A 26,024-nucleotide genomic window follows, 5' to 3' on the forward strand; every position below is an offset into this window, starting at 1 on the left:
CCTCAATTTACAATGGGCTTATATTGAAAGTCTTATGTTGAAAATGCACCTAACCTACCAAGCATCATAGCTTAGCAACGTAGTACACCATAGAGTACCAGTTGCTTTCCCTCCTCATCACATGGCTGGCTGCAAGCTGCTTCTCCCTGACCTTCCCCAGCATCAGGAGAAAGAATTAAACTACATATCACTAACCCAGAAAAAGTCAAAATTCAAATTCTGAAATTTCGACTGAATGTGTATGACTTTCACACCATCATTAAGTCAAAGAAATCCTAAGTACAACCATCTTAAGTCAGTGACAGTCAGTATTATTAAAATCAATATTGCCTGATCCTTTTTTACCTTTTTAATGTGGTTCCTATTTAAAATCACAACAGGCCAGGCCTCCTTGAGGGTCACATTCTGTTTCCCTTGAGAGCTACGGTAACAGTGTCCCTCATTCCTCACAGGTGATCAGAATCCAGCCAGGGAGAAGCAGAGCTCAATGGTTAAAAATACAGGCTTTTGGAGACAAATGATTTTAAATTCTAGCTCTGTCATTTAATAGGCCATGAACAAGTCACTAACCTCCCTGTTCTTCCCTCTAAGTTGGAAAAGCACCTTCTTTATAATTTAATTCCATGACTCAAAGCATCTGTTAAATGAGGACTGCTATAATGATTATGATTAATATCTTTTAAAAGATTGTGCCAGGCACCCTACAGAAATCCATGATACTTTTCTCATCTGCCTGCCCCAACATGAACACAGCAAGTTCTCTATGGACATTTCTTCCTTTTGTCACATTCAAAAGTGGTATGTTTCACCTAATGGGCCTCACTCCCTGGGCCATGGCACCCCATCACAAGGAGAAATTTCTGTTGAATATTTCTCCCATTTACCAGAGATGCTTTCATTCTGTTACTGCAAAGGCAGTGATAAAGAATTAGGGTAAAATGAACTGCATGTGCCCTGATAATACAGTATTATAGAAATTCTCATTGCATCTCAGCTTTTTTATTGGCCATTCTGCCAAAAAGCTGAAGGACAAATCTACATGTTCAATTGCATGTTTGCTTAGGTTTTGTTACTTTCCTTCTTTCTCAGTTGTTTTCACTTTCTTTTAGGGTGGGGAGATTGATCTCAGGAGCACTCAACCACTGAGCCACATCCTCAGCCCTATTTCGTATTTTATTTGGAGACAGGGTCTCACTGAGTTGCTTAGCACCTTGCCGTCACTGAGGCTGGCTTCAAGCTCTTGATCTTCTGGCCTCAGCCTCCAGAGCCACTGGGATTACAGGCATGCACCACTGCACCTGGCTGGTTTTCATTTTTGTTTCCATTTTAATGGTCTTATTACATAAGTCTTTTGTTGGACTTATTATGATAGCCCAGTCTTATTAAAGACTATCTATTGTACTTGTCACATTATTCCTCATGTGCTCACAGTTAGATCTACACAAAGGAATGGCATAGGGAAAAAACATTAAAAAGTTTTAAGAAAGAATAAGTATCTTTGAATTTATGCATCTCAAGACTGCAGTTAAGCAGAGGTGTAAGTTATTTCCCCTCATTTATCCCATACGCTTTAATCCCACTGTATTAAACTGTGATGGAGCAGATGACAGTGTGTTTTCCCCTAATGGGAAAAATCCACTCCCTAAACCACAGCTTCAATCAATAAGGCGGTTGCAATGGTGCCTTTAGCAGAGCCTGTTCAGACCCCCTGACACTTAATTAAAGGTTAAGTTCTATTTTTTTAAGGTAGAAAAGATTGGCCAGATAAAACTACATATAAAAGGTGGCTTTTATGTACTTTATCAGTAGGAATGTCCCCATTGAGACATACCACCTCTGCCTTAACAAATCAAATCAAGATTAGGAGTAGAAAATGACCCACCCAAAGAAGAGACTGAAAACCAATTGAACACAAGGACTAGGCAAACAGTATACCTCAAGGTAGACAAATTTCAGGCCGTGGGCCAAATCTTATTTCTTTAAACAGCCTTGGTCACTTATTTACACATTATCTGTGGCTACTTTTTAAAAATATATATTGTTTTAATTGTAGATGTACCTTTATTTACTTATTTATGTGATGCTGAGGACTGAACCCAGTGAACCCACACATGCTAGGCAAGCACTCCGCCACTGAGCCCGTCTGTGGCTGCTTTTGAACTATAAGCGTTGAGTTGAGTTACTACAACAGAGCAGCCTGGCACTCAAAGCCAAAAAGCATTTCTTTATAGAAAAAGTTTGCTCATATCTAATGTCATAAAGAAATTAGTGTTGATTAAGAAATCCCCAACTATCTTTATTAGGAGAAAACTTATAGTACAAGAGTAATAAAAATTGGCTACTAACAGTCCACATCGGTATTGGGGACACAGGTGGGAGAATGAGGCGCTTGGTGAAGTAGGGAGTGAATGCTGGCAACAGCTCTCTGATCCAGCTGACAGCTGCCATTGCGAAATGAGAGCCAGTGTTGCTAGAACTTTGATGATTTTCAAGAAAAGCCAGGAAGCTAGGTTTTGAAATAAATAGCTCTCGATTTTTAAATGTTTGCAACTAATCTGAAATTTTATTTACCATTTGTAAAGCAAGCCCCATGCCTAATACCTTAAACTGAATATATAAGAATAAATTCCCTTCAAACATTAAAAAGCAAAAGGAAGCCAGGCACAGTGACATCCACCTGTAATCTCAGTGACTTGGGAGGCTAAGGCAGGAGGATTGCAAATTTGAAGCCAGCCTGCAACTGGTGAGGCTCTAAGCAAGTTAATGTGACCATGTCTCAAAACAAACAATAAAAAGGACTGGGTATGTGGCTCAGGGGTTATGCACCCCTGCATTCAATCCCCAGGATCAAAAAAAGAAAAAGAAAAAGAAACCTTTTCTAGATTTTTACATTTTTCACATTTATTTACCCAAGAGAAGGTTTTTAACTTGCTGGGTTTATACCAAAGTCCTGTTCATCCTATCTAAATGATTCTGCCTTTGGAAATGCAGCAGTTTACCCTTTGGAGCTTTGGATGATGTCATCATCATCACTTTATAACAAGCCCCATTCTCACATGCCATGCACTCATCACTGATCTCATTTTCTACATGTGTAAACTGAATTAAGAAGGTTAGAAACTGTCCAAAGTAACATACCTAGAAAGAGCTGGAATTAGAAAAAGGGCCCTTAATACTACTCTACAAAACTCTACTTATTGATTAGCTAACTCTGTCGTGTGTGTGTGTGTGTGTGTGTTGTTGTTGTTGTTGAATTCATTGGGTCTAGGTTGACTAGGAAATATAGGCACAACAACCAAGAGTCAGGACTGATTCTTAGAGACCACCACTATTAGAAACTCAAGATATTTTAATGAGGTTTTACCCTGTAGATATGCCAGAGGAAAAAAGACAGACTAAACATATAACAGATTGTCAGTTTCTAGTGAGTCCTGACCTAAGGCATTTATTCTCAAGGATGCTCTAAACTTCTTGGGGGTGCCTCATTTGGGGTGACACCATGTCACAATTCAAGTCATTCAAGAAGTAAAGCTGTTCACAAACTGGCATAAATATTCAGTTCAGCAGCTATGTTAAAGAATATGCATAGGATACTTTGCATCTCTTAAGAAGAGAAAGCATGGATTGGAAGTGCTCCATTTTTTGCTTTGTCTGCCTCATAGGTGTTAGCCACTGCCTGTGATTCTGAAATCTCAAGGACCTATAAAAATGTCATTGCCAAACATTTCATGATTTTTAAAAAGTGGGTGTCTATGTTATACTATGTATGAACACTAGAGGACAGCCATGTTACACTGATGGAGGCCAACCAGCCTGGAAGCTTGGAAGAGTCTGAAAGAGGCAGCCTGGTAAGCAATACAAGCTAGGAAACGAGAAGGACTGTATGTGCAGGCAAAAAAAAAAAAAAAAAAAATCTTCAAACAATTTTCAGCATTAAATAGGATATCTCATGATTAATATACTGATTACGTAAACTTGCTGTATGTGCTAAAATGTTCCATTTCTTACACTGAGTCTGCTTTTCTGGTGTTTGACAAAGCAGTATGTTTACAGAATTGGTGGAAATTGGTTTACAGAAAAACCCCAAACCCACAATCATATAAAATGATTGAGGAAATCAGTGGAAATAGGATGAATGGCCACTACAAAACCAAAGACTAAACTGAGGTTGGTTTGTTTGTTGTTGTTGTTGTTTAATTAAACATTCACAAGCAATGCTTACCTAGCTGCAGACTTTTCATAAAATAAATAAATAAATAAAAAGCCTTGTAGACTAGTGGATCCAGCACAAGGCCACGTTTAATCTGCTTTTCCAAGATGAGAAAAACAGCTCACAATTACCTGGTAATTCAATTCCTGGTATGCATATATATGAGATTCATCATTTAATTTATTCCTTTCTCTAGTGAGTTTGCACTCACAAAGAAATCAGGGTCTATTATTAATTATTTTTCTTAAAATCCTCAGAGTGCCAAGAAAGGAGGCAAGTTCAGTGGTAGCAGGCATAGAGAGTGTCTCTTATTGAGACGACACAACCAAGCATTAACGTTAACCAGCATCTAGCAAGAAACTGAAGGGTGGGGGACTAAAGGCCCAGGGATTGCTGATTTGAGAGGAGGGAATAGGAAGCAAGACACTAAGTGTTAGGAACATGCAAAAGTCACGTAGCCAGGGTGGCAAAGACAAGCTAATCGTGTTGTTGGACAGTCAGCCCATCATTTTGCTCAGTCTGTATTTCCTCAAGCATCAAAGGAGTGACAACAATAGTAACAGCTACATTTGCAGAGTGTGCCTTATGCCAGGCACTATTCTAAGGGCTTTCCATGTTTTGTCACGTCTGTGTGTCCCCCTAAATAGGTCTGTGAGGATTGTGCCTGTGACTCCTGTTCTGCAGAGAATAAAACTGAAGCATTAAGGGGTAGTCACCAGAAGTAAGTGGAAGAGCAGAGCAGAAGCCCTAGTGGGCTGGCTCCAGAGCCACCTTCTTAGATATTTGCCCTGAGTACTTCAGCTTGTGAGAAACAAACCAGAGGGTGTATGGGCATTTTTTTAAACAACAAAGCACTGCAGCCAAAATGAGAGTATATGTAATTGTTACAGTAACAACCTCTGGTCCATAACAGGCAATATAGCCTTGCAAAGCCAAGGTGAACAAACTGATATACTATGTGCAAAGAATAAAGGACTTATAATAACCTATAGATAATGAAGGCATTAATTGTCTTCAAATGTTAGCAGAAAAAAAAAATCATGATCAAATGATTTTTTTTTCTCAATCCAAGAGGATTTGAGCCCCAAATTCAAATTAGAGACAACAAAGAAGGACTCATTCTTTCACATGGGATGTGTACCTGTCTAGAAGATTCAAGACAAGTTCCTGCAGAGACCTATAGAAGTTTCCTCTGGGTCCTAAAAAGCTGTCATCGTTACACTTGTGAGAGACCTCAAATTACATTTCTAATCACATTCTAAGTTCTACTGGGAAATAAAAAATGGTACAGCCTCTCAGTGGACAATTAACCAATAAAATGATTTGCTGCAAACCAGTACTTTGTTTTATTGATTTGGAGCTGAACTAGATTTTTGTGCAAGAAAGGTCTAGGGCCTCAAGGGTGGTACTGACTGAGGGGAAATAACATATTACTCTTAATCAAAAGCAGGAGCAAAAAAGCTGCAAGGGCTTACCTAAGGCCCAGCTTTGCCCTTAGCAATCCTTTGTCTACTCCATAAAGCAAAATGTGTATAAATTAAATTAAAAACAGTACTAATAACCAACACCCCTTAGTACTTATTATATCCAGAAAACATCCTATGTACTTTGCATTGATTTTTTTTCTTTAATTCTCAGAATCATACAATCATCAGAGAGATGTCATCATTCGTACTACTTTGCAAATGGGAAAAATGAGGCACAGAGAAACTAAGTAACTTTCCCAAGTCCATAAAATTAGCATGTGATAGTGTCAAGAATTGAACTCAGGACATCTGAACTGTGGAGTCCCCACCACACATTCCACTTTGAGAGCATCAGTTTTAGGGGAGAAGGACCCAAAAAGCTCTTGTCAGAACTTGTTTGAGGAATGGTTACCTGAGCATATTAGGAGTAGACAAAAGAGTTTGAGTGAGCTAAAAGCAAAAGACCCCAGCTGTTATCTGCAAGAGTGACAAAAATCCACCTTTTTGTGCCTGAGTGCTAACATGAAACATTCTACAAGCAGACTCTTCCTCTCCAGTAACTGCTTTTGAAAGTGAGCCTGTTTGTGAAATAATCTGGAACTCAAATTTTTCACTAAAATAATGTCAGATATCCTTTCAACTAAAATGTAACACCCGCCCCCCCCCACTGCAACACATGCACAAAAAAAAAAAAAAGAAAACAAAAAGAAAGAAAGAAAGAAAGAAAGAAAGAAAGAAAGAAAGAAAGAAAGAAAGAAAGAAAGAAAGAAAGAAAGAAAAGATAGATAGTTGAGACACAGGAAGAAGGAAAGCAAGAAGAGTGCACTTCAACATCAGAAAGATGGAAGACAGTGAAAGGTGATCAGTGAGAGAAGAGTGAGGGGCAGGTAAAAATCAAAGGGCACTGAGGATTTGGAGGTGGTGCCCCACAGGGAGGGATAAGGATTGGCAAAGGAAGGATAGGGATAGGGCAGGTCTTAGGAGTCTTGGAAAAGGGAATTCATGAAGTGTTTTAACACATGAGATTTAAGTTTTAATACAAGACCAGTGACAACAATTTTTTTTTTTTTCACAAGGAAGATGAGGGCCAGGGAAGGTGAGGAACGATGTGCTTGTCCTAACCCCCCACATTTACCAGCATGTGGATTGTTTGATGTGCCAGGAAGCAAATCAGCAAAGCCCCTTTCTGACTGAGCAATGGCTAAGAAGCATCCCCTTCACCAGGTCAGTCAGACTCTGCCCCTCCTCCACAGGTGGGTGGTTTTCTCCCCCCTCGGGGCATTCTGAGGTAGAGCACATGCAGAGCTGGTGTTCCTAAATCTTCCACTTTTAAAGTTAAAATGTGGTTTGCCAACACATTTTTTGAAAACAAGAATCACTAGAAATCATAATATATTTTCAATAAAGGAAAATCTTACTAGTGAAAGTCATTTGTTTAAGAACTATGAAGTGATTCATTAACAAAAATGGGAGGAGAAATCATCAGAGGATCCTATAAATTCATGGATCATTAAGGAAGTTGTGATAATGATATTTAACCAGCTTTAAACCCTCCTGTCACTATCACTGGTAAAGGAGAAAAACACTCTTAGTACATGCTATTTCCTTTTTTTTCCCTTCTAAACATCCATCAATGAATCCAGACTTTATCCCATATTAAAATTTTTCCTTGATTCTATTTATGTCCAATCAGATTTTCTTTCCTTGCCCAATCAGCAAAACTTCCTCTTCCAATCACAAAATATATTGATTTGTGACTATATCTTGACAGGCCCATGAGTCATAGTTTTAGAAGGGCAGTGTTTGAGCTATCTCCAAATGTATTCATATTTTTTAAAAAAATTAATATGAAAGCAATCCCCAGGAGCAATGAAATAGATAATTAGAAAGCAATGATTTTTTTTTTTTTTTTTTTTTTTGGCTACAATTATAGCCATGATTAAATATGTAAGCCTCTGGCAGAATTACAAAATAGTGATTTCGTTTCCTAAATTTCCTGAAACCTCGTTTTCTAAATCCATTATGGAAGCAAGCACTCACTTTTTTTCTTTCCTGTGCAACCCCTCTCACCCCTACAGCAACAGACAGGTGGGGTGTGGAAGCCTGCCTGAGCCTGCCTGAGAGAGCTGCTTGGAGCCTGCACATCCTTCCTACTCTTGAACTGAACTGGCTTTCAGCCCTGCTGTGCTGCTCCTATGATTGGGTGTGCAAGTCATTTCTCAGTGAATGAGTGTGTTCCAGCCGGGACCCTGGCACAGAGCAGTCAGTGTATAAAGAGAACACAGAATGCTCAATCAGAGATCCGAGCTCCTCACACAGAGGCTGCTCTGTGGCCTCAGTCTCTGCAGCTGTGACATGTGGCTTGTGTGTGGCTCTTTGTGGTGATGGGTAGGAATGCTTGGGCTTATTTTTAGGGAAAGCAAGGGGGGATATATGGATTTTTGGAGGTCTGGATGTTTGAAAAGGGGGCTTTTAAAATAAAATTTCAGTTATTTCCTATAAAACATGAATAAATAAAATTTTGAAATAGTTTCCCAACTGCTCTAGCTTTATAGATTTAAAAATAAGGGCTTTTTTATTTTTTTTTATTGGTTGTTCAAAACATTACAAAGCTCTTGACATATCATATTTCATACATTAGATTCAAGTGGGTTATGAACTCCCATTTCAGTGGTAGAAAACTTGCCTAGCACATTCCAGGTCCTGAGTTTGATTCCTAGCCACACATATGCACATAAAATAATAATTATTATTTTAAAAACTATCACCTGAGCTCCAGATAGGTATGAATTTATTTATTCAGATTTTTATAACAAATGGATCATAGCTGGACCTTGACACAATTTTTCTTGAAGCATCTATTTAAGAAATTAATATTTCAAAGCCTTGCCATCTATTTTCTCACAAAGAATAAAGACATAACTTACAGATCATTTAACTGTTCATTAAAGCTGATTTTGAGAAATCTATGCCAGCCATCATAATCACTTGATATGCTTAAGTGGTCGAGTAGCAATTCTTTTAAAATGTAATTCAATTCAGAGTGCACGCTCTCGACCAATTTCCCCACCTCACCTTGCCACACAACTCACTTACCTGGCAGACCTGTAGCTCCAGGCAAACCTTTGGGACCTCTTCCTGGAGGGCCACGCTCCCCTTTTTCTCCCAAATCACCTGCATTTCATTAAAGACATGTTATTTTTCTATGTTTTCATAAAAATAAACTTCTATATTTTGAACTTCAAGCAAGGCAAAAATTCAGAAGACAAAATGTCATGAAGTTACAATAAACTAGGTTGTAGTACTTGGAGCAAGGTAAAAAGCAAGTTTGATCTAAAGGGGGAAATAACAAAGGATCCTATCCATAGATAGCAAAATAATATTTCACTAACATACATTCTTGGTAAAACATTCAATAAATTAGGCATCAGTGGCTACTTCCTTAACTTGATAAAATATACCCATCTACGCCCAAAAGCTAGCACAATGTTTTGTGGGAAACATAGGCAGCAGCTCCGCTGCAATCAGAACAGCAAAGATGCTCACTTATCACTAGTATATATCACTTCATTTGAAGAGTTATAATCATCCCTAATTTTAAGGGGATGTAAGCATATATTTTAAGTTCTGGAAAATCAACTCAAAACTACTACAAGCAGTAAAGGAATTTAGGAAATTGGAAGGGACTAAAATTGATATGTGGAAGTCAATAATTTTCACACCTAAAAACAACAAGACATGGTATAAAAGGATACCATTTATAACAGCAATTAAAATATTAAATATCTAGAAATAAGTTAATCAAATATAAAAGTCCAATAATCAAAAATACTGATCATTACTGAAGAACACAGAAAGACCTACAAAGTGTTCTTAAATGGAGTGCCATCATGGCAAAGCATTGCCCGTCCACACTGAGGTGAATTTTTTCAGAATCCCAATAAAAATACAAATGCATGTTTTTAGACAGAGAAGGTAATTCTAAAGTCTGTGTCGAAAAAAATTTACATAAGCCAGATTAGCCACAAACCCCACAAAGAAAAGCAGCACAAAGGGAATTAATCCTGCCAAATATTAAACCAATGGAAATGGGGTGGTACTGATCCAGAAATAAACAGATCAGTGAGGCAGAATAGAAAGTTCAAAAGCAGAACCAAACACATAAGGGAATTTGCTTTATAATAAAGGTGGCATCTTAATCTGGGGAAGAGCTGAACAATTCAATTCAATAAGTGGTGTTAGAAAACTGGAGGAAAAAAAAAAGTTACATCTATGCCTGTCTATCCCACACCATACTCCAGGCTAAATTACAAAGGGATCAAATATTTAAAAAAACCAGAAGAATAAAGGAAGAATTATTTTATAACTTCAAATTTGAGTTGGCCTTCCTATTATGACTCAAAATGTGAAGAGTTCCTAAAATCTATTTAAAAAAAGGTCAATAACACAATTTTTAAAATGAGCACAAGGTGTGGTGGTGCACACCTGTAATTCCAGTGGCTCAGGAGGCTAAGGCAGGAGGATCACAAGTTCAAAGCCAGCCTCAGCAACTCAAAGAGACCCTCAGCAATTTAGACGCCCTGTCCCAGAATAAAAAAAGGGGCGGGGGGCTAGGGTTGTGGCTCACTGATTAAGCACCCCAGGGTTCAATCCCTGGTACTAAAGCGGGGGTGGGGGGAATACATGAGTAGGCTGGTCACTAAAAGGACATAAAAATGGTTCTTAGATGTATGAAAAAGTCCCTGAATTTGTCTCAAAACAAAATAAATGCAAATTTTAAAAACAAAACAAAGATGCCATTTTTAACAAAAAAGATCAACAAAAGTTCCAAAGTTAAACATATATTTAGCACATCTATAGAAAAATACAGTATTGCACATTACTGATGAGAGTATAAATGGGTGCAGTCTCCTCAGAAGGCAATTTGATGTTAACTATCGAAATTACAAATGAAAGTTCCATTTTAACCAGAAATTCTCCTCATTAGTGAAAGAATTAGAGATAGAGTATATGCTGATATTGTGTACAAAAAGGAAACATATTCACTGTTGTTCACTGCAACCTTGCTGTAATAGCAAAAGATAAGAAACAATCTAAATGTCCATTAAAAGATTAAATATATGATATATCCACAGAATGGAATATTATGCAACTGTGAAGAAGAATCAGGAAGCTCTTTGGAATGATCTCCAGGACATATCATTAGTGAAAAAAGCAAGGTCCAGATTACTTGCTAAAGGACAATATTATTCTGTTTTTAAAATGATGGAGGGGAAAATACATAGTCATATAACCTTATATACCATTGCTTATAAGAATTTCAAAGAAACTAATAATAATGATTACATAGCGGGAAGGGTAAAGGAAGCTAGGCAGATGGGAGACAGAGGTGGGAAAGAAGTTCTTCACCACCTTTCATACATTTTAAATTTTTGAACAAAGTAAATTTAATCTTACCAAAAATAAATTAATGAACTTTAAAATTTTAAAATATGCTGTCACAAACGTCTTCACGACTGACTCATTTTTTATAGGGAATATACTTTGGATTGCAACCAACCATGTGTACTTGCAAGATATTTACAAGACAGTTGATTAAACTTGGGATTCAGCAGCCAACAGAATAAAGTTACATAAATCATCCAGGTTCCTGCAGAGACCAAAGCCAGTAACTTGGCCTCATTAATGAAATTACTTAATACTTTAGTTAAATGATTCTACTGTTCCCAGTAAAAAAAAAACATTATTTTATTATCACATTAGTATAGTAGTACATTATACTACACTATTAAAAGACACAGCTGCACTTTGCTACAAATATTGTACATCATCTTTTCCAAACGTCCTATCAGCCCAACCCAGTTCAACATTGAGTCAGGTTAGATACAATTTAAAAGACAAAGTCAAGTGCGCAAGTAGGAAAAATATCTATATAATCATCTGCACGTTAGTCAAATATCAAAAAAAAAAAACTTATTAACGTTTAAATGGTCACCATAATTTGATTTTTGTAGATGATGTCCCATGTAAATTTTTTTATAATGAAAAGTACATTTTTACAATAATTTAAGCTTGTATAAATACCAGGTAAAGATACAGAACTCTGGTTGAACTCCTATTTAGGTGAGCTACTTGCACCCCGCTATCGTCAGTAGCATCTTAAAAACTAACAGCATAAACATTCTTGTGAACTTAGCAATTTAAATTGTCTTATCACTGTAACTCTGGAGGTTGGTGATGAGAAAAGAATATCCAAATGTGCCATATTTTCTGAAGATTAGAAATTAAAATGTAGCTTTCACAGAGATAGTGAACTTATTTATACATCCTAGCATGAAGCCACACCAACTTCAAAATGCTGCTTGGAAGGAAGGAGACTGCTGTCCTGCAGTGCTGCCTTTGAGTTATCCCTCATAGAGAAAAACAAAGGAAAGCTGAGCTCTAGGAGCACCCTGTCAACTGCTGTTCCACAGCAACTCATGCACCTGGGTGGCGCTAACAGCAGGGTTCATCTGCTTCTGATTATATTTTCCTCTGAGACATACAAAAACTGGCTCAGGGAACTAAAGGTCCACCCTTATTAGCCTATTCAGTCACATTAAGGAGCTTTGAAAAAAAAAAAGTTTTAGAACAGGTATGAAGGAAAATACAGTTTAAGCAAAACAAACAACAACAACAACAAAAAAAAAAACAGCTTATCATGAACAGAGTGAAAAATTCTCATTGCTATTGCTATTTATTTCATTTACTGGCAAGCTATAACTGATGCTCTATCTCCCTGTGAGCAGATTAATACTAAAAAAGGGTATTAGTCACAGTTATGACATGTGTGTTTTCTCCAACCTTCATTTCCACATTGACACATCTGTTTGCGTCACACTAAAATATCTAAAAATAATCAGACTTACTCAAAGGGATTTAAAATGAATCCAAACTGTGAATGTTTAAAAAATAATATTTATTGCACGAAGGACTAATACCAAGCAAAGTGAACATAACGCCAGTTTGATGACTCGTGTCCGACTTGAGTGCACATATAAAATGTATATGGACCTTGGCCCTATATGGCTGTGTAATATTACATAAAACATGTCAGTGAAAAACAAAGGAAAATTACATATATGATCCAAACTTTGACAATGATTTGAGGCTTATTTCTCTAAACCCCTACTGAAAACATCCCACTGTTTTCCAGGGTAGTTTTGGAGAGGAAACAGAGACTAAGACATAGCCTGAATTGTTATAAAAGCATTCATAAAAAGACTAGTTTCTTATTTATGTAACAATTTCTCTAGGAAAAGACTCAAAGTGACTATATGATAGAGCAAGAATCTTACCATCTCTTCTTTACTAATCAGGAGGGGAAAAAAGGCAACAAGCATACTAAAATATATCTCTAATTGACTAAAATTTTTACTTTTTTCAAAAATGGTGGAATATTTTTTTCTTGGGGGAAATTTATGCTGCAAATCTTTGGGTAGTAAAAAAAAAAAAAGAACACTGTATATTTTCTATATTTTCATGTATGTGATGGGACAAAAAAGGTTAAGTCCAGTTACCTAAATTGTATATTTCCAAATGTATAACAGTGTTGATTAATATATATGTGTGTATGTGTGTGTGTATACATAGATGTATATGACTGCCTCTCCTTGCCTCCACCCCAAATTTCAAAGTAAAACTAAATGAAGGTATTGCTTTAAATGAATCCAGTGATAAGAAAGCCATGGAGGATGTAGGAAGAAGTCCTTTAGAGAAAAGAAAAGAACTGTATCTATTCAGATTATAGACTATTTTCAAGAATACTAAAAAAAGCGGGGGGTGGGGGGTGGAATTACCTTGTAGGATCCTGTTGTACCTGATGAATTAATTTAGTGCTAGAGATATTTTCCAGGTTCCAAATATAGAAATATACTCTGCTTCCTTTCAAATGAGGCTCTTTTGCTAGTCAAACCAGCCCAGCCTACCCACAATTCAACATGGCTGGGACCTTCCCAGAAAGCTTCCCAAACAATTCGCCTGTGTTTTCAGTTGTTCTCATCCCTAGCTGCACATTAAAATCACCTGGGGATATTTTAAAGTCCCAATACCCAGACCAATTAAATCAGAATCTCTGGAAATAGGACCTAGGCATGAGTAGTTTTTACAGCTCCTCTGGTGATTCCAATGTGCAGTCAAGGCTGAGAAAGGCAGCTTTTGACAGATTCTTCTAGCATAGCAAGTGACATGGACATTTTCATTTCTTAAAGGAAAGTTCTGTTACTAGCTCAAAGTAAGCTCTACTCCAAAAGTGGAGAATTACTTTTAGCCCAAGAAAACTGGCTGTGATTTCTATAGACCTGTCAAGGTGACCCCTTTCAGTAGGAAAATGGGTGATTGACTGCTCCACACCAATGTGCTTAGCCAGATCAGAATCATCTGAGGGTTTGTTAAGCTGAACGCTAGGCTCCACCCCCAGAATTTCTGATCCAGTGGGTCTGGGGTGGTGCAAAGAAGTGATGATCCTAACAAAGCCCCCAGTGATGCTGATGCTCCAGGTATCTCTCAGAACCTTTTCTCTTAAAGAGACTCGGGATAGCCAGGAGTAGTAGTACATGCTTGTAGTCCCAGCTACATGAGAGGCTGAGGCAGGAGAATCACTTGAGCCTGTAAGTTTGAGACCAGCCTGAACACACAGCAAGACCCCATCTCAGAAAAACAAACAGACAAACAAAGCTACATTAACAAAAATAAACCAAATAAATAAAAACAAAGAGACTCACTGAAGGTTGTTATTATCCATTATCCATGGGAGATGGTACAATAGGTCCAACCAACCCAAGGCAATAGAGTTTCCTAGAAAAGGTCTACAGAGTGTACAGGGACTATCCATAGAAATCACCAAGACATGGGTTGCTGAACTAGTAGCTAAAAGCAAGACAAAGATAAAGAGGTATGTGATTCTGTTAGAGAAAATGCCCAATTCTCTTTAAAATGGGCTCTACCCTCAGCTCTGTGATTTGTACAACCTCTGAAAGCTTTAAAATTGTGCCAGTCTTACAAGAGGCCCCAATTAGAGCTCATTTTTAAACATGCAGCTCTGCACATGCCAAAAAAAAGTAATTAAATAAATTGTTCCAGCTGAGGGTGTAGTTAGCCAACTGCATCAGCAATTCATTTACAGATCCAAAAAGGCAGCTTTCTTGCCCTCTGACCACTCACACCATACTATTTAGCCCTAATTGGAGTACCACAGTATTAAAATTTAAAAAAAAAAGAAAAGAAAAGAAAATGCCTCTCTTGTTTCTGATGTCGTGTTTTTCTAAAGTTCCCCAGTGAGCTGTCACTAACTCATCACCTCAACTAACAAATGCCATCTGAAGCAACCAGTCCTTCTGCCAGTCCTGCAGAATATCTTACACACTCACAACCTGTGGTTTTTCTGCAAAATATTGGATGCAAGGATTTTTTTTTTTGTTTTAAATAAAAGGGAAGAAACAAATATATTAAAGAATACAGTTTGATTCAGAGGGAAAATCAAAAGTAAATATCCAATGCCACTTTTGAAGAGAGAGACAGCTCCAATTCATGATGTAATTTTGCTTATGTTCTGCTAGCAAATGTTGTTAGTCTAAGTAACAGATACATACTTTGTAAGATGGTTGCCATTTTAGAAGAGCTCTACCATGACTTTAGAGTCTCAAAAAAATTTTTTTGTTCGTTTTTGAATGATCCCTTACCTGATCCTGTAAGGTTTGTTTTGAACTAACTGTGATTGAAGCAGAGTATAATTGAGCAAAATCAGAACTAACTAAAAATCAGGGGAGCTTAATTGTAGTATTTAGTCTACTGTTGTGGTACAGCAGCATCAAAAGAAAATAAGAGTTTTCAAATATTTATCATCAACACTGTAAAAGAGAATAATATACATCTTATCTCACCAGATATTAGCAAAGCAGGACTTCCTTGAGCTTGGGTATACATTGTACAGCTGAAAAAAAGGCAATGTGTGTTCCCAGGTTCTACCTGGGCAAAACCGCTTACCTTTAGGTCCCCTCAAACCAAGAGCACCAGGGGGACCTTTAATGCCAGGGAGGCCACGAATTCCCATCTGACCAGGGAAACCATTCTCTCCAGGGGGACCAGGGGGGCCAGGAGGACCAGGCCTCCCAGGGAGACCAGAGGCACCAGAGTCTGGACGCTTGAGACTAGCAGCCATCTCAGCAAAATGCTCTAAAAATAATAAACAGAATAACCCAGAAAAGTCAGAAACATGAAAGTGACTCAAATGAAGAGAGAGGTATTCCAAGTGCCTTGTTTTTCCAAAACTTCAAAACAGGGGGTAGGAAATGAATACAGTTGGGAGACTATTTCCATGGACTGTCTGCCAGGAAGTGTCACTGGTGCTGCTGTATTTTTTAAGCATCACTGGTGCTGTTGTATTCAGCTCTCCTGATACATTTGGTCCTGCTGTTTTGAGACAAGGGCAAGGAGGTTGAAGTGCAGGGCTTTGGGACCAGCATTGTTTTGCAAGGATGAGTGTGTCACTTGAATCCTAGCTGGGTATCTGAAAACCCAGGATAGGAAGAACAATGGGTTTCTTAACACTTGTGGAAGTGGTGTCCAAAAGCTTTTTAAAAGCCAACGGTGTGAAATATGATATGTCAAGAACTATGTAATGTTTTGAACAACCAACAATAAAAAATTAAAAAAAAAAAAAAAAGCCAACGGCACTGTCCAAAATTAGTATTCAGACCATTTGGGGCCTAGTGTCAAAAACTAAAAGGCTTTTTGGTTTGAAGATATTACATAACCTGAAATATCAGGAGGATTCATAGCTTCTTATAAATTCTTCCCCTCCATTTTGTTCTTCATGCTTGGAATAGACAACAATCATTAAAATATAACCTGTTTCTAGGGAATGGTCACAGTCTGTCTAAAAAATTAATAACTGTGTGGCCTTTCTCAGGAACCATTAAATAGATTCAGAATCACCCACTAAATCCATGGAATACAAGAAAATCTCCCCATTAAAACGCTCTAAAGGAAATATGCTACTGTAATATTTCTTAAAGCTTTAGGATTCTAAGGAGAATATGAATTGGAACCAATTTTCTAGCCCGCATTTTAAAATTCTTTAAATGTGAATATTCTAAATTTGCTTTATTCAAGTAAGCACAAAACCATAATTTTCTTGACATGTAATGCTCAAAACTGAAACAGACTTTCAAGATAAAATGTCTGCAATGAAGAGGCCTATGTTGTTTTAAAATATAGAAGTGTTCATTTCTTTCCATTTGATTCTGGAAAACTCTACAAGTCTATTAGACACATTAAACTATCTAATGAGCATACAAAAAAAAAAAAAAGAATTTCTTCAGCAAAGAGGTGGTTACATCCGAATAACATAATTTTGTTAGAAGGCTCCAATGTTACAGGATCCCCTCAGTTACAAGGTATCTTTGTGAATCTTCATTTCCTGTATGGTTTGATAAGTAGGCCAGCTCTGGAACAGCCATTGCCATAGCCATAGGTGAATGCAGATAAAGATTAACAAATGTTATAATACACTGTCATTTTGGGAAAATGCTAGTCATTGCTTTTTTACATATATTTTACATAAGTAGAAATAATATCCTTAGGTTCCTTATAGGCATAGAGCCTGGCATTTAGTTCTCAAATTATTTAGAGAGCTCCTAAGGCAATCCTAGATACACATTGATAGGATCTTAAGGAGAAACACCTGAGAATTTGTATTCAAAGGAAAGTTGTGTGTGTGTGTGTGTGTGTGTGTGCGCGCGCGCTTTCTTATAAATCATCTTTATCCCCTGGAAGGGGGAGGGAGAAGGAAAAAAAGAAAAGAAAAAAAGGAAAAGAAAGCAGGCTAACACAAAAGTAATTATTGTGAGGATATAAGTTGTGCAGATAGCAACAACTGAATAAAAAGAAATTGGCATTAAGATTACTCAAAATGTCCCACCTTTAAAGCACACAAAAAGCCACAGTTATTTACCCTTGCACACCTATAAGAATAAAGTCTTAAGAAGCAAGAGTTTATGATGGAAAAAGTTTAACCATTGTGATTTATTTACCTTGAATGACTCTCATGCAAACTTGCTTAATGTGCTGATCTGTCGGTGCTCTACCCTGGGACAGGAAAGAAAAAAAGGCAGTTTATCCACAGAACCATAAAGAGAACATTGTTAAATTGTAAACTGACAGACTCAGCCAGGAACCCAGGTGGCTATATTTACTTACTGCTAAGGAGCTAAGATCTAGTCTAGCCCCAATGCTATGGGATGGAGCTTCCTCAGGGACACTCACCGGAGGGCCCTGGATACCAGGCAGGCCAGTGGCACCCTGTTCTCCCTGCACACCCCGGGGTCCAGGAGGTCCTCTTGGTCCTTCTGCTCCAGGAAGCCCCCGACTTCCTTCAGGTCCTCTCAATCCTGGCTCCCCAGGGTTACCCATCTGCAATAAAACAGTACACTATAAAACCAGGACTAGACACAAGGACTGTGTCTGCTACTAATATAAACACTTACATGAAATTTGGGGTTTCCTACATTCTATCTCCTAAGAGGTCCCCTGTAAGAAGTTACCATAAGATGCATACACATAATACCACCACCAACTCATCAGTCTCTGAGAACCTCAATTCAAGTAAACTATTAAAAATCCGTATTGTTTACTATTATTATTCCAAAATCTTCACTGGAATAATATATTTTAAAGACCTTCATACCTCAAGCCACTTCCTAAGAGCAAATTAGATGTGTTTGGGGTTTTATTATTTTGTTTTGAAGCTGGTGATGGACCCTAAGGCCTGCACATACTAAGCATGTGTTCCACACACCTGCCCAGGCCCTGCAAATTAGTTTGTCATAAGGCCTGTTAGCATTATCTGGCCCAAGAAACCCCACTGAGTTCCTATAAGATATGCTACTTGGGTGTCAGCAATGTAGCAAAACATAAAGATATTTTCAAGAATATATATTATTCAGCCTTTAAACTTTTTTTTTTGGCTAATCTGAAGATACTAGGTATATTCAGAAATTACAAAATACTAACATAAACTAAGTCAATACACTTAAAATGTGTATTTAAAATATGGGGCCAAAAAAGCAAGTGCAGGGCTGGGGTTGTGGCTCATCAGTAGAGTGCTCACCCAGCACGTGTGAGGCCCTGGGTTCCATCCTCAGCACCACATAAAAATAAATAAGTAAAATAAAGGTACTGTGTCCAAATATAACAAAAAAAATAAATATTATTTTTAAAAAGCAAGTGCAAGTTCACAGTTCTTTCTACGAAAAATTGAATTCTAAATATTAAAAAACTTAAAAATAAACCCCTTATTTATTCACAAAAAAAACATATATAACTTTGGCTTTTTTCCTGAGAGCAGATCACTAAAAGCATTTAAAAGAATCCTCATCGACATTCACTGCTTTTTAAAAAGACTTAATTAATCCTTTGTGTGTGTGTGTGTGTGTGTGTGAATGAAACTAAAATTTGTCCATTCTTCTGGTGGAATTTGTGGCAGAGTTGCTATAACATACTGTTGTAGGAAATAAGAATGAGAAGATAATAGGGCAGTAGGCAGCAAGGGAATGCTAGTGCTCAAGATGTGAATATATGTAAGCAACTCCAACCTGCCTTTTTTTCATATGCAGCATTTATCTAAGAAGAGCTAACTCTTTCAAATATTCAAATATTTTAAACCCAAGTGAAGAAGGTGATGAAGCAATGCTTTCACTAGGCATCCAAATAAAGCTTGGCAAGTGTGATTTTTCCAACTTCATGCAAAAAATAATTGATATTCATCTAAGCCAACTTGCCAAGATTGCTTCTATAAAGAAATTATGACTTAAAAGACTTCCTGAAAGACAGTGTCAATGAGCAAAGCTAAATATATACTATGGAAGTCTGCAGAATTGTCAGGTGCTCAAGTGCAAAACTATAACAACTTCTAAAACAACCCAAGGAGAAGCCAAAATGAGCTCAGAAATGAACTAAAGAACTGTCAGAAAATAAAGAGATGAAATCAGAGAGTACTCTTTTGCTGGCAATGGTTGAAATATTGCTAGAATAAGAGACAGGAAGTTTTTGATGGACAGATCAAAGGTTAATATGACCAAGACATCACAAGGGCCCTGGAGCTTTGGGAAATAATTCCTCAGTTGAGGAGCAGTACAATGAAGTAGAAATTAGGGTAAAGACATATCGTACTTAACAAGTTCAAATATGCTGAATTCAGTAAAGAGAGTGAAATCTTTGTGTTGGTAACTATTTCCCCTAATTCTGGGACACTATGGTTCAGTTTCATCCTGGGCAGTGTCAGATATAAGTAGGGAGGGGTAGAGAAGAACTGATGAATTAATTATATTAATTACTAACAGTTGTACCAAATTAGAATACAATTAACTTATACTGATCACTACATTGTGATTGGCTTTTTTTCTTTTATAACTTTAATTCTTTCCATTGAACATTATTGAAAATATCTATAGTGACATAGGATTTCTATTACTATATTCTATCAAGATTTACACTTTACATATTGTTCAGTCCTAAACCATTTTTTTCAAAAATTCTTGTCATAAAATGTCACTTGACACTTGGTGTTTAGAGACAGGTAGTTAGTATAATGTGGTAAGATCCATTTCAGCAGTGTGCATGGAGCCCAAGGTTGGGTGAGTCTTTCCTGAGAAAATTAAGTTGCCTATGTAGGAGGTAACAATTCTAAGGAATGAGGAGTGTGTTCCAGACTAGGAAAATAGAGAAAGTACTAAACAGCATGACATGACATGACATGGCCTGTAAAAAAGAACTGCAAATGGATGAAATTCCAAAATGTACAAGATGAGATTAGAGAAGCAAAGAACACTTCATCAAAGGCTTCATATACCATGCTAAACAATGATTTTGTTCTATGAAATGTTATACTTGAAGGATTTTCAGCAAAAGAGGGTTACATGGTGGGTTTTACCTTTTTTATTTAGATTATATTGGCTGTCTTGAGGATAATTGGTTGGATAGACACAGAAGAGTGGGGAATATTTTGGAAAAAGGACGGACTTGCAAGTTAACTAGAAGCTGGTGGTAGTGGCATTTGAGATTGAAATCTGAGCTTCATATTTTTTCCTTATATTTTTTAAGCTTCTAATTGTATTAAATGTGTATTCCTCTTAAATTAGCAAATCACCTCAGGTTTCTACTAATTAGATCTATAATTCTAAACACATCTAATCTCTGAGGACATTAGTTTCTATAAAATGGCAAGATTTAACAAAAGATCATTTTCTAGTTTTAATATTTTCCTATTATGTTATCTTATATGTTATGCCTCTATATTACTTGCTCAACTAGAACACGCAGGAGATTAAGAAAATTACTGAAATATTTTGCAGTAGTGTAACTGCCAATGAAATTCAATTATACTCTTGTCACCACAAAGTACAAGTCAGTTATTTAAAAATGACCCATTTGGGGAGAAAATTACAGTATTACCATGTAACATTCATTGAGACATTTATAATATGAAAAAAAAATTCTTTAGAGTGGCTAGTTGAAAAGGTAGATCCATTTACCTAACTATGAATTTTTTGATTGGATTAATCCATTACCTAAAGAATATATTTAGACATTTATTTTCTTGAAGGTAAGTCCTTTAAGAATTAAATTTTATAGAATGATTTTATAAAGCAGAGCATTATATTTTTATAGGTTTATTGATATTTTTAATTTTGTATAACATTGTTATTTGTTATACTTACAGATCCCTTTGGGCCTGGTAATCCTATATCTCCCTAAATCAATAAAACAAAATTATATTAGAACAATATATTCACATTTGATAGTTTCCTAAAAACATTAAAAAGTCTATTGTGCTGCTGAAGTATAGAAAACCATGAACAGATTAACCCTGGTGCTTCAGAAAAATATTAAATCCAAAATTTGTATTCCAGGCCCAGTTATGCTATTTAACTCTGTGACCCTGTGTGAGCTAGGAAACCTCCCAGCCTTTGGTTAAATGATCTGTTAAATAACAGGGTTGAATCAGAGTTCTCCAAGGCTCTATCCAGATCTAAAATGCTAGGCATCAAAAATTGAAATGTGTAGGTCTGAAGAGAATAACATTCAGTTTTAAAACAAAACAGGCATTTAAACATGTCTATTAAAACTGCATTTTTGTAACTCAAACAAAATCTTTAAATTTATCCCCAGAAGACTACAAACAAAATAGGAAAGCTTTTAGGCTTAAAAAATATGAAAATCTCCCATAATTAATTCTAGATATGAATTCAGCTCAAATGATAGCACACCAGTTCATCTCCATTACAAACAGAATTATTTTAAAAGTTCTTAGTACATAAAGTGAACAAACTCAACAGAAAATCAAATAGAATAATTCTACTATGAATTTATTTGACAATTAGAAAGCTTTATGCAATTCAGATATTACATTTATATTTACTCTAAATCCTGAAAATTTGAATAAAACAACATTATCAGAACTTTTTTCTGTACTAAAAGCTCTCTAACTCTATTTCATGAGAAATCTATCACCTTGACCCCAAAGGACCAAAACATAGTCAAAACTATAACGATGAGCCAGCAAACTAAGCAGTTCTAGCACTAAAGATAACTTGCTCTCTATCTTATTGCTTTTCTGGAGATTTAGCAGTGTCACTCTTTGGAGATGGAGGTCACTTCTTTGGAGGGTTTCAGAGTAGAGAGAGTGCCCTTGGTCACATTTGTAAGCCTCAGCTTCCTAACTATAATAAATGTTCAATTTTATTTCCATGATAGGTACCATTCATAGACTTTCATATAGTCCTATAAGAATCACCTTGAATGTATAGATACAAAACCACAAGAAAATTCACCAACTATAAAGGAATTTTCCAAAAGTTTCAAGTCAGATTTATCAATTGTGGGCCGTTTTCTCTCTGCTTTATTTGATCTTGGCTACAATCTTGAGAGTCTTTTAACTCAGAGAAGAAACATCTTAGCTTTTGAAGAAGGTAGTGAGAATAAAACAATGTCAGAAAAGAAGAAAAATAATACACATTTCCACTACAGCTCAAAATCTGTAAAGTTCCTTCATTAACCAGAAAAAAAAAAAAAAAAATCTTACAAGGTCACCCCTTTCTCCTGCTTCACCTTCTTCACCAGAAGCACCCTAAAAATTAAAATAAGAGATCACATTTTAAATTCTTAGTCTCTTACTCCCATGGGTCAACTTCCGGTCAACATTAATAATCATTCACACATGCCCAGATACTCCCAGGATCATGCAGCAGTATAAAATGCTGGCAACGGTTTTCCAATCTAGATTGCTAGTCCAAAACAAAACAACACAACAACAACAAAAATAGTCTAGAGAGAAACCAGAAGTTGAGATTGAATTTCAACTATTAATTGAATTTAATTCAATTTATTAAATTAAATTAGCAACCCTATGTAACAATTTTGTAATTCAATAACCCCTAAAAAAGGACTCTTAGAAGAGACAAAGGAACCCAAGGAAAATGATAAGCATAACTCATGCATAGAATATTTGCTGAGGTTTTGATCAGGAAAAATTTAAACATTATGATGTGCCCATGGAAGGCTCCCTCAGACATAAGTAACTAGAGTTTACATAAGTAAGTAGAGTTCTACTTGGTGAGTCAGAGACAGGGCTATTCTTTCCAAAGGGAGAACAGTATAAAGTCCAGGAGACAGAGCAGTCATTGGCTCCAGCTTATTGAAACAGATAAGTCTACCACACACCAAGAAAAAGCTGCAAGTCTCCACTGTTTCAATCACATCCATAAGCAAGCCAGTCCCTCCTGGTTGTGACATGGCACATTTCAGACACTGCATTTCATACTAATCGAATATTAAAACTTACCTGTTCACCCTTTGGACCTTGTTCACCAAATACACCCTGTAATGAAGAAAATATAGGCCTTTTAAAATATTTTGAGCTGTTTATGTAATTTCAAATGAATCAACCCACATTCTAGGCTCATGGATAAGCACCAGTGTGGAAAACGTGACTGGAGAGAACTTCTCCACTCCTCACCTCCCAACAAGAACCAGGGAAAACCTGAAAATGCTCCAATTGTCTCAAAAACCTCTGGTAACTGAGGGCATTGTAGGATCACGTCCATATACAATTCACTAACAGGACTGTAAATTTAGAACTAAATAGAATGCATGATTACAAGTGAAATGTTTACTTTTCTCAGGCTTTTTATTTTTTCTTTCTCATAAGTCATTCTGTTTTTGCTTCTTAACCTTTTTTGATAACTCTATGATAAATTCTAGGAAAGTTCTTCACTGAGCCAAAAGTAGCCTTGCTTTCTCCACATAATACAAATCACCCTTCCAAATAAGGAACTTTCTGCAGTGTTGGACATCTTACCCTGTCTCCTTTCATTCCAGGAAGTCCAGGAGGCCCAGGCAAGCCAGGGAGGCCAGGGCTACCAAAAGATCCCTGGAAAACAAACACAAAGTCCTTAGAGTCACTGTCACTGCAATGCTGGAAGCTCACAAGCCAGACATGGCCTTGGGTGTGTTGACTCATATCTAAAATAGATGCACTGTGGTCGGTTTAACTCTGGTCCTCTGGTTTGCCTCTCTCCCACCCTCTCAGGAGAAGAGAGGCCAGTCCTCTCTCCCTCCCTCCCATCTGAAGTCCTCAATTCCCTTTGCACTCCTTGCAACAACAGGCTCTTTCAGCCAAGCCCCTGCAGTGGCACTGCTGCTTCTCTTGCTGTGTAAACAAGCACAGCACAAGAAGTCAAAGACAGCATTCACTTACAGTCCTCCTTAATTCCAAGAATAACCAGAGGCCAAAGGTGGCACTTCATGTCTCTCTTGGTTTTAAAATGTATACTACAAACTGTTCTCATTAAAACCCTCTGAGGATATCCTAGGTATAATTTAAAATTTCACATTAACATTTCTACACATTCACATAACAATGGAAATAAAATATAACTTATTAAATGACTCTTTGTCAATTGTTTTTCTCTCCTGGCTTATTTTTTATAATGTACTCTGTTTTGTAGAAAGCACACAAATGTCTGCATATTGGAAATATAACTTACCAGTTTACCTGGTAGGCCTGGGGATCCTACGGGTCCTGTTTCCCCTCTGCTGCCCTGTGAAAACACAAATATCACTGTCAACTAGGCATGTGGCCAAAATCAAACACTTCATTACCATATAAATAAAATAACATTTTACCTAAGCTTTTGTTTCAATATAAGTCATCAAACTATTCCCCTATCCATCAACTGTAGGCAGAGACCATCACATGGACCACCTACACAATCCCCTGTGTGCATCTTTCACTGGGCACCCTAATACTATCCACTGTGGCTAAGACCACTGGAAATATCTGACTCATATACATGAAATGTCAAATAGTAATTGTCAGCCTCTAAATGACATTCTGATTTATATTATGACTAATTATATACATGTTTTATCCCTTAGACTACATGTTCTTGAGGCATTAAGTACATATTAATTTGGAATTCTTCAGTATCTGAAACACAGAATAAATTTTCTGGTCTAAGAAGCAACATTTGGCAAATGCTCTCTTACCTCAAAAAGAGTAAAAAAAGGAAGCACAAGATAGAGATGTTTACCTTTAAATTATTATTGCAACCTCAAAAAGACACAGATGGTAAAAATATATAAAGTCTCTGAGATAAAATTTACTTTTACTCATTCTTGCTCTAAATACTAGGTACAAAGATAAACAGACCTTGAAAGGTGCAATTCATGATGAAGAAAACTAAAAAAGCAACACTAATTTTATTTTTTGTGGACCAATTTTAGTTTTTTATGTAAAAATCTAGTTTTCAAATTTTTATTTGAATCTCAAAACTTTTGAGAAAAGGAGACACATGAACTCTTCACCTTTTTTTTCCCAAGAACTTCATACATTTTTATGCAGTCTGGTAAAAGCTTGTTTTATTTCTAACATGTGTTCAACTAAGCTGAACATTGAGGCTACTGGGTAAACAATCACATTTCCTGAATGGTGTACATAAAAATAAAACAACTACTCTAAGTTAATTTTTCTTTCAAATGACAGCTTCACTTTAATGCTTAATATTTATAAATGATTTTGTGGCTCCGTGGTAGAGCATTTGCCTAGCACATGCAAGGCCCTGGGTTTGATCCTCAGCACTACATAAAAATAAATAAATAAAATAATAAAAAGTATAAAAAAAGATTATTCTGTTCTGACCCATATGCTATTCATTCTTCTTTAATTAAACAGGTGCCAAAATCCATAACCTTCTTAATTTTCAATTTCCCTAAAGAATTAAGAACAGTTGGCCAAATTACAACAGTCTGTG

General features: G+C 36.7%; 1 protein-coding gene across 1 annotated transcript in view; it reads right to left on the reverse strand.

Annotated features, from left to right (window-relative positions):
- Positions 1-26,024, reverse strand: part of Col9a1 (collagen type IX alpha 1 chain) — an 84,056-nt gene that overhangs the window by 1,530 nt on the left and 56,502 nt on the right. Inside the window, exons 29-37 of the mRNA XM_046443053.2 lie at positions 24,759-24,812; positions 24,071-24,142; positions 23,555-23,590; positions 22,796-22,840; positions 21,432-21,464; positions 17,980-18,126; positions 17,748-17,802; positions 15,700-15,888; positions 8,773-8,850 (exon numbers count right to left, since the gene is read on the reverse strand). Coding sequence (XP_046299009.1) covers positions 8,773-8,850; positions 15,700-15,888; positions 17,748-17,802; positions 17,980-18,126; positions 21,432-21,464; positions 22,796-22,840; positions 23,555-23,590; positions 24,071-24,142; positions 24,759-24,812 — 709 coding nt within the window. The remainder of the gene's footprint in view (positions 1-8,772; positions 8,851-15,699; positions 15,889-17,747; positions 17,803-17,979; positions 18,127-21,431; positions 21,465-22,795; positions 22,841-23,554; positions 23,591-24,070; positions 24,143-24,758; positions 24,813-26,024) is intronic.

This window comes from Marmota monax, unplaced genomic scaffold (genome assembly GCF_021218885.2).
Source record: "Marmota monax isolate L192 unplaced genomic scaffold, Marmota_monax_Labrador192_F-V1.1 WCK01_AAM20220418_F8-fsc00091, whole genome shotgun sequence".
In the NCBI taxonomy this organism is placed as follows: Eukaryota; Metazoa; Chordata; class Mammalia; order Rodentia; family Sciuridae; genus Marmota; species Marmota monax.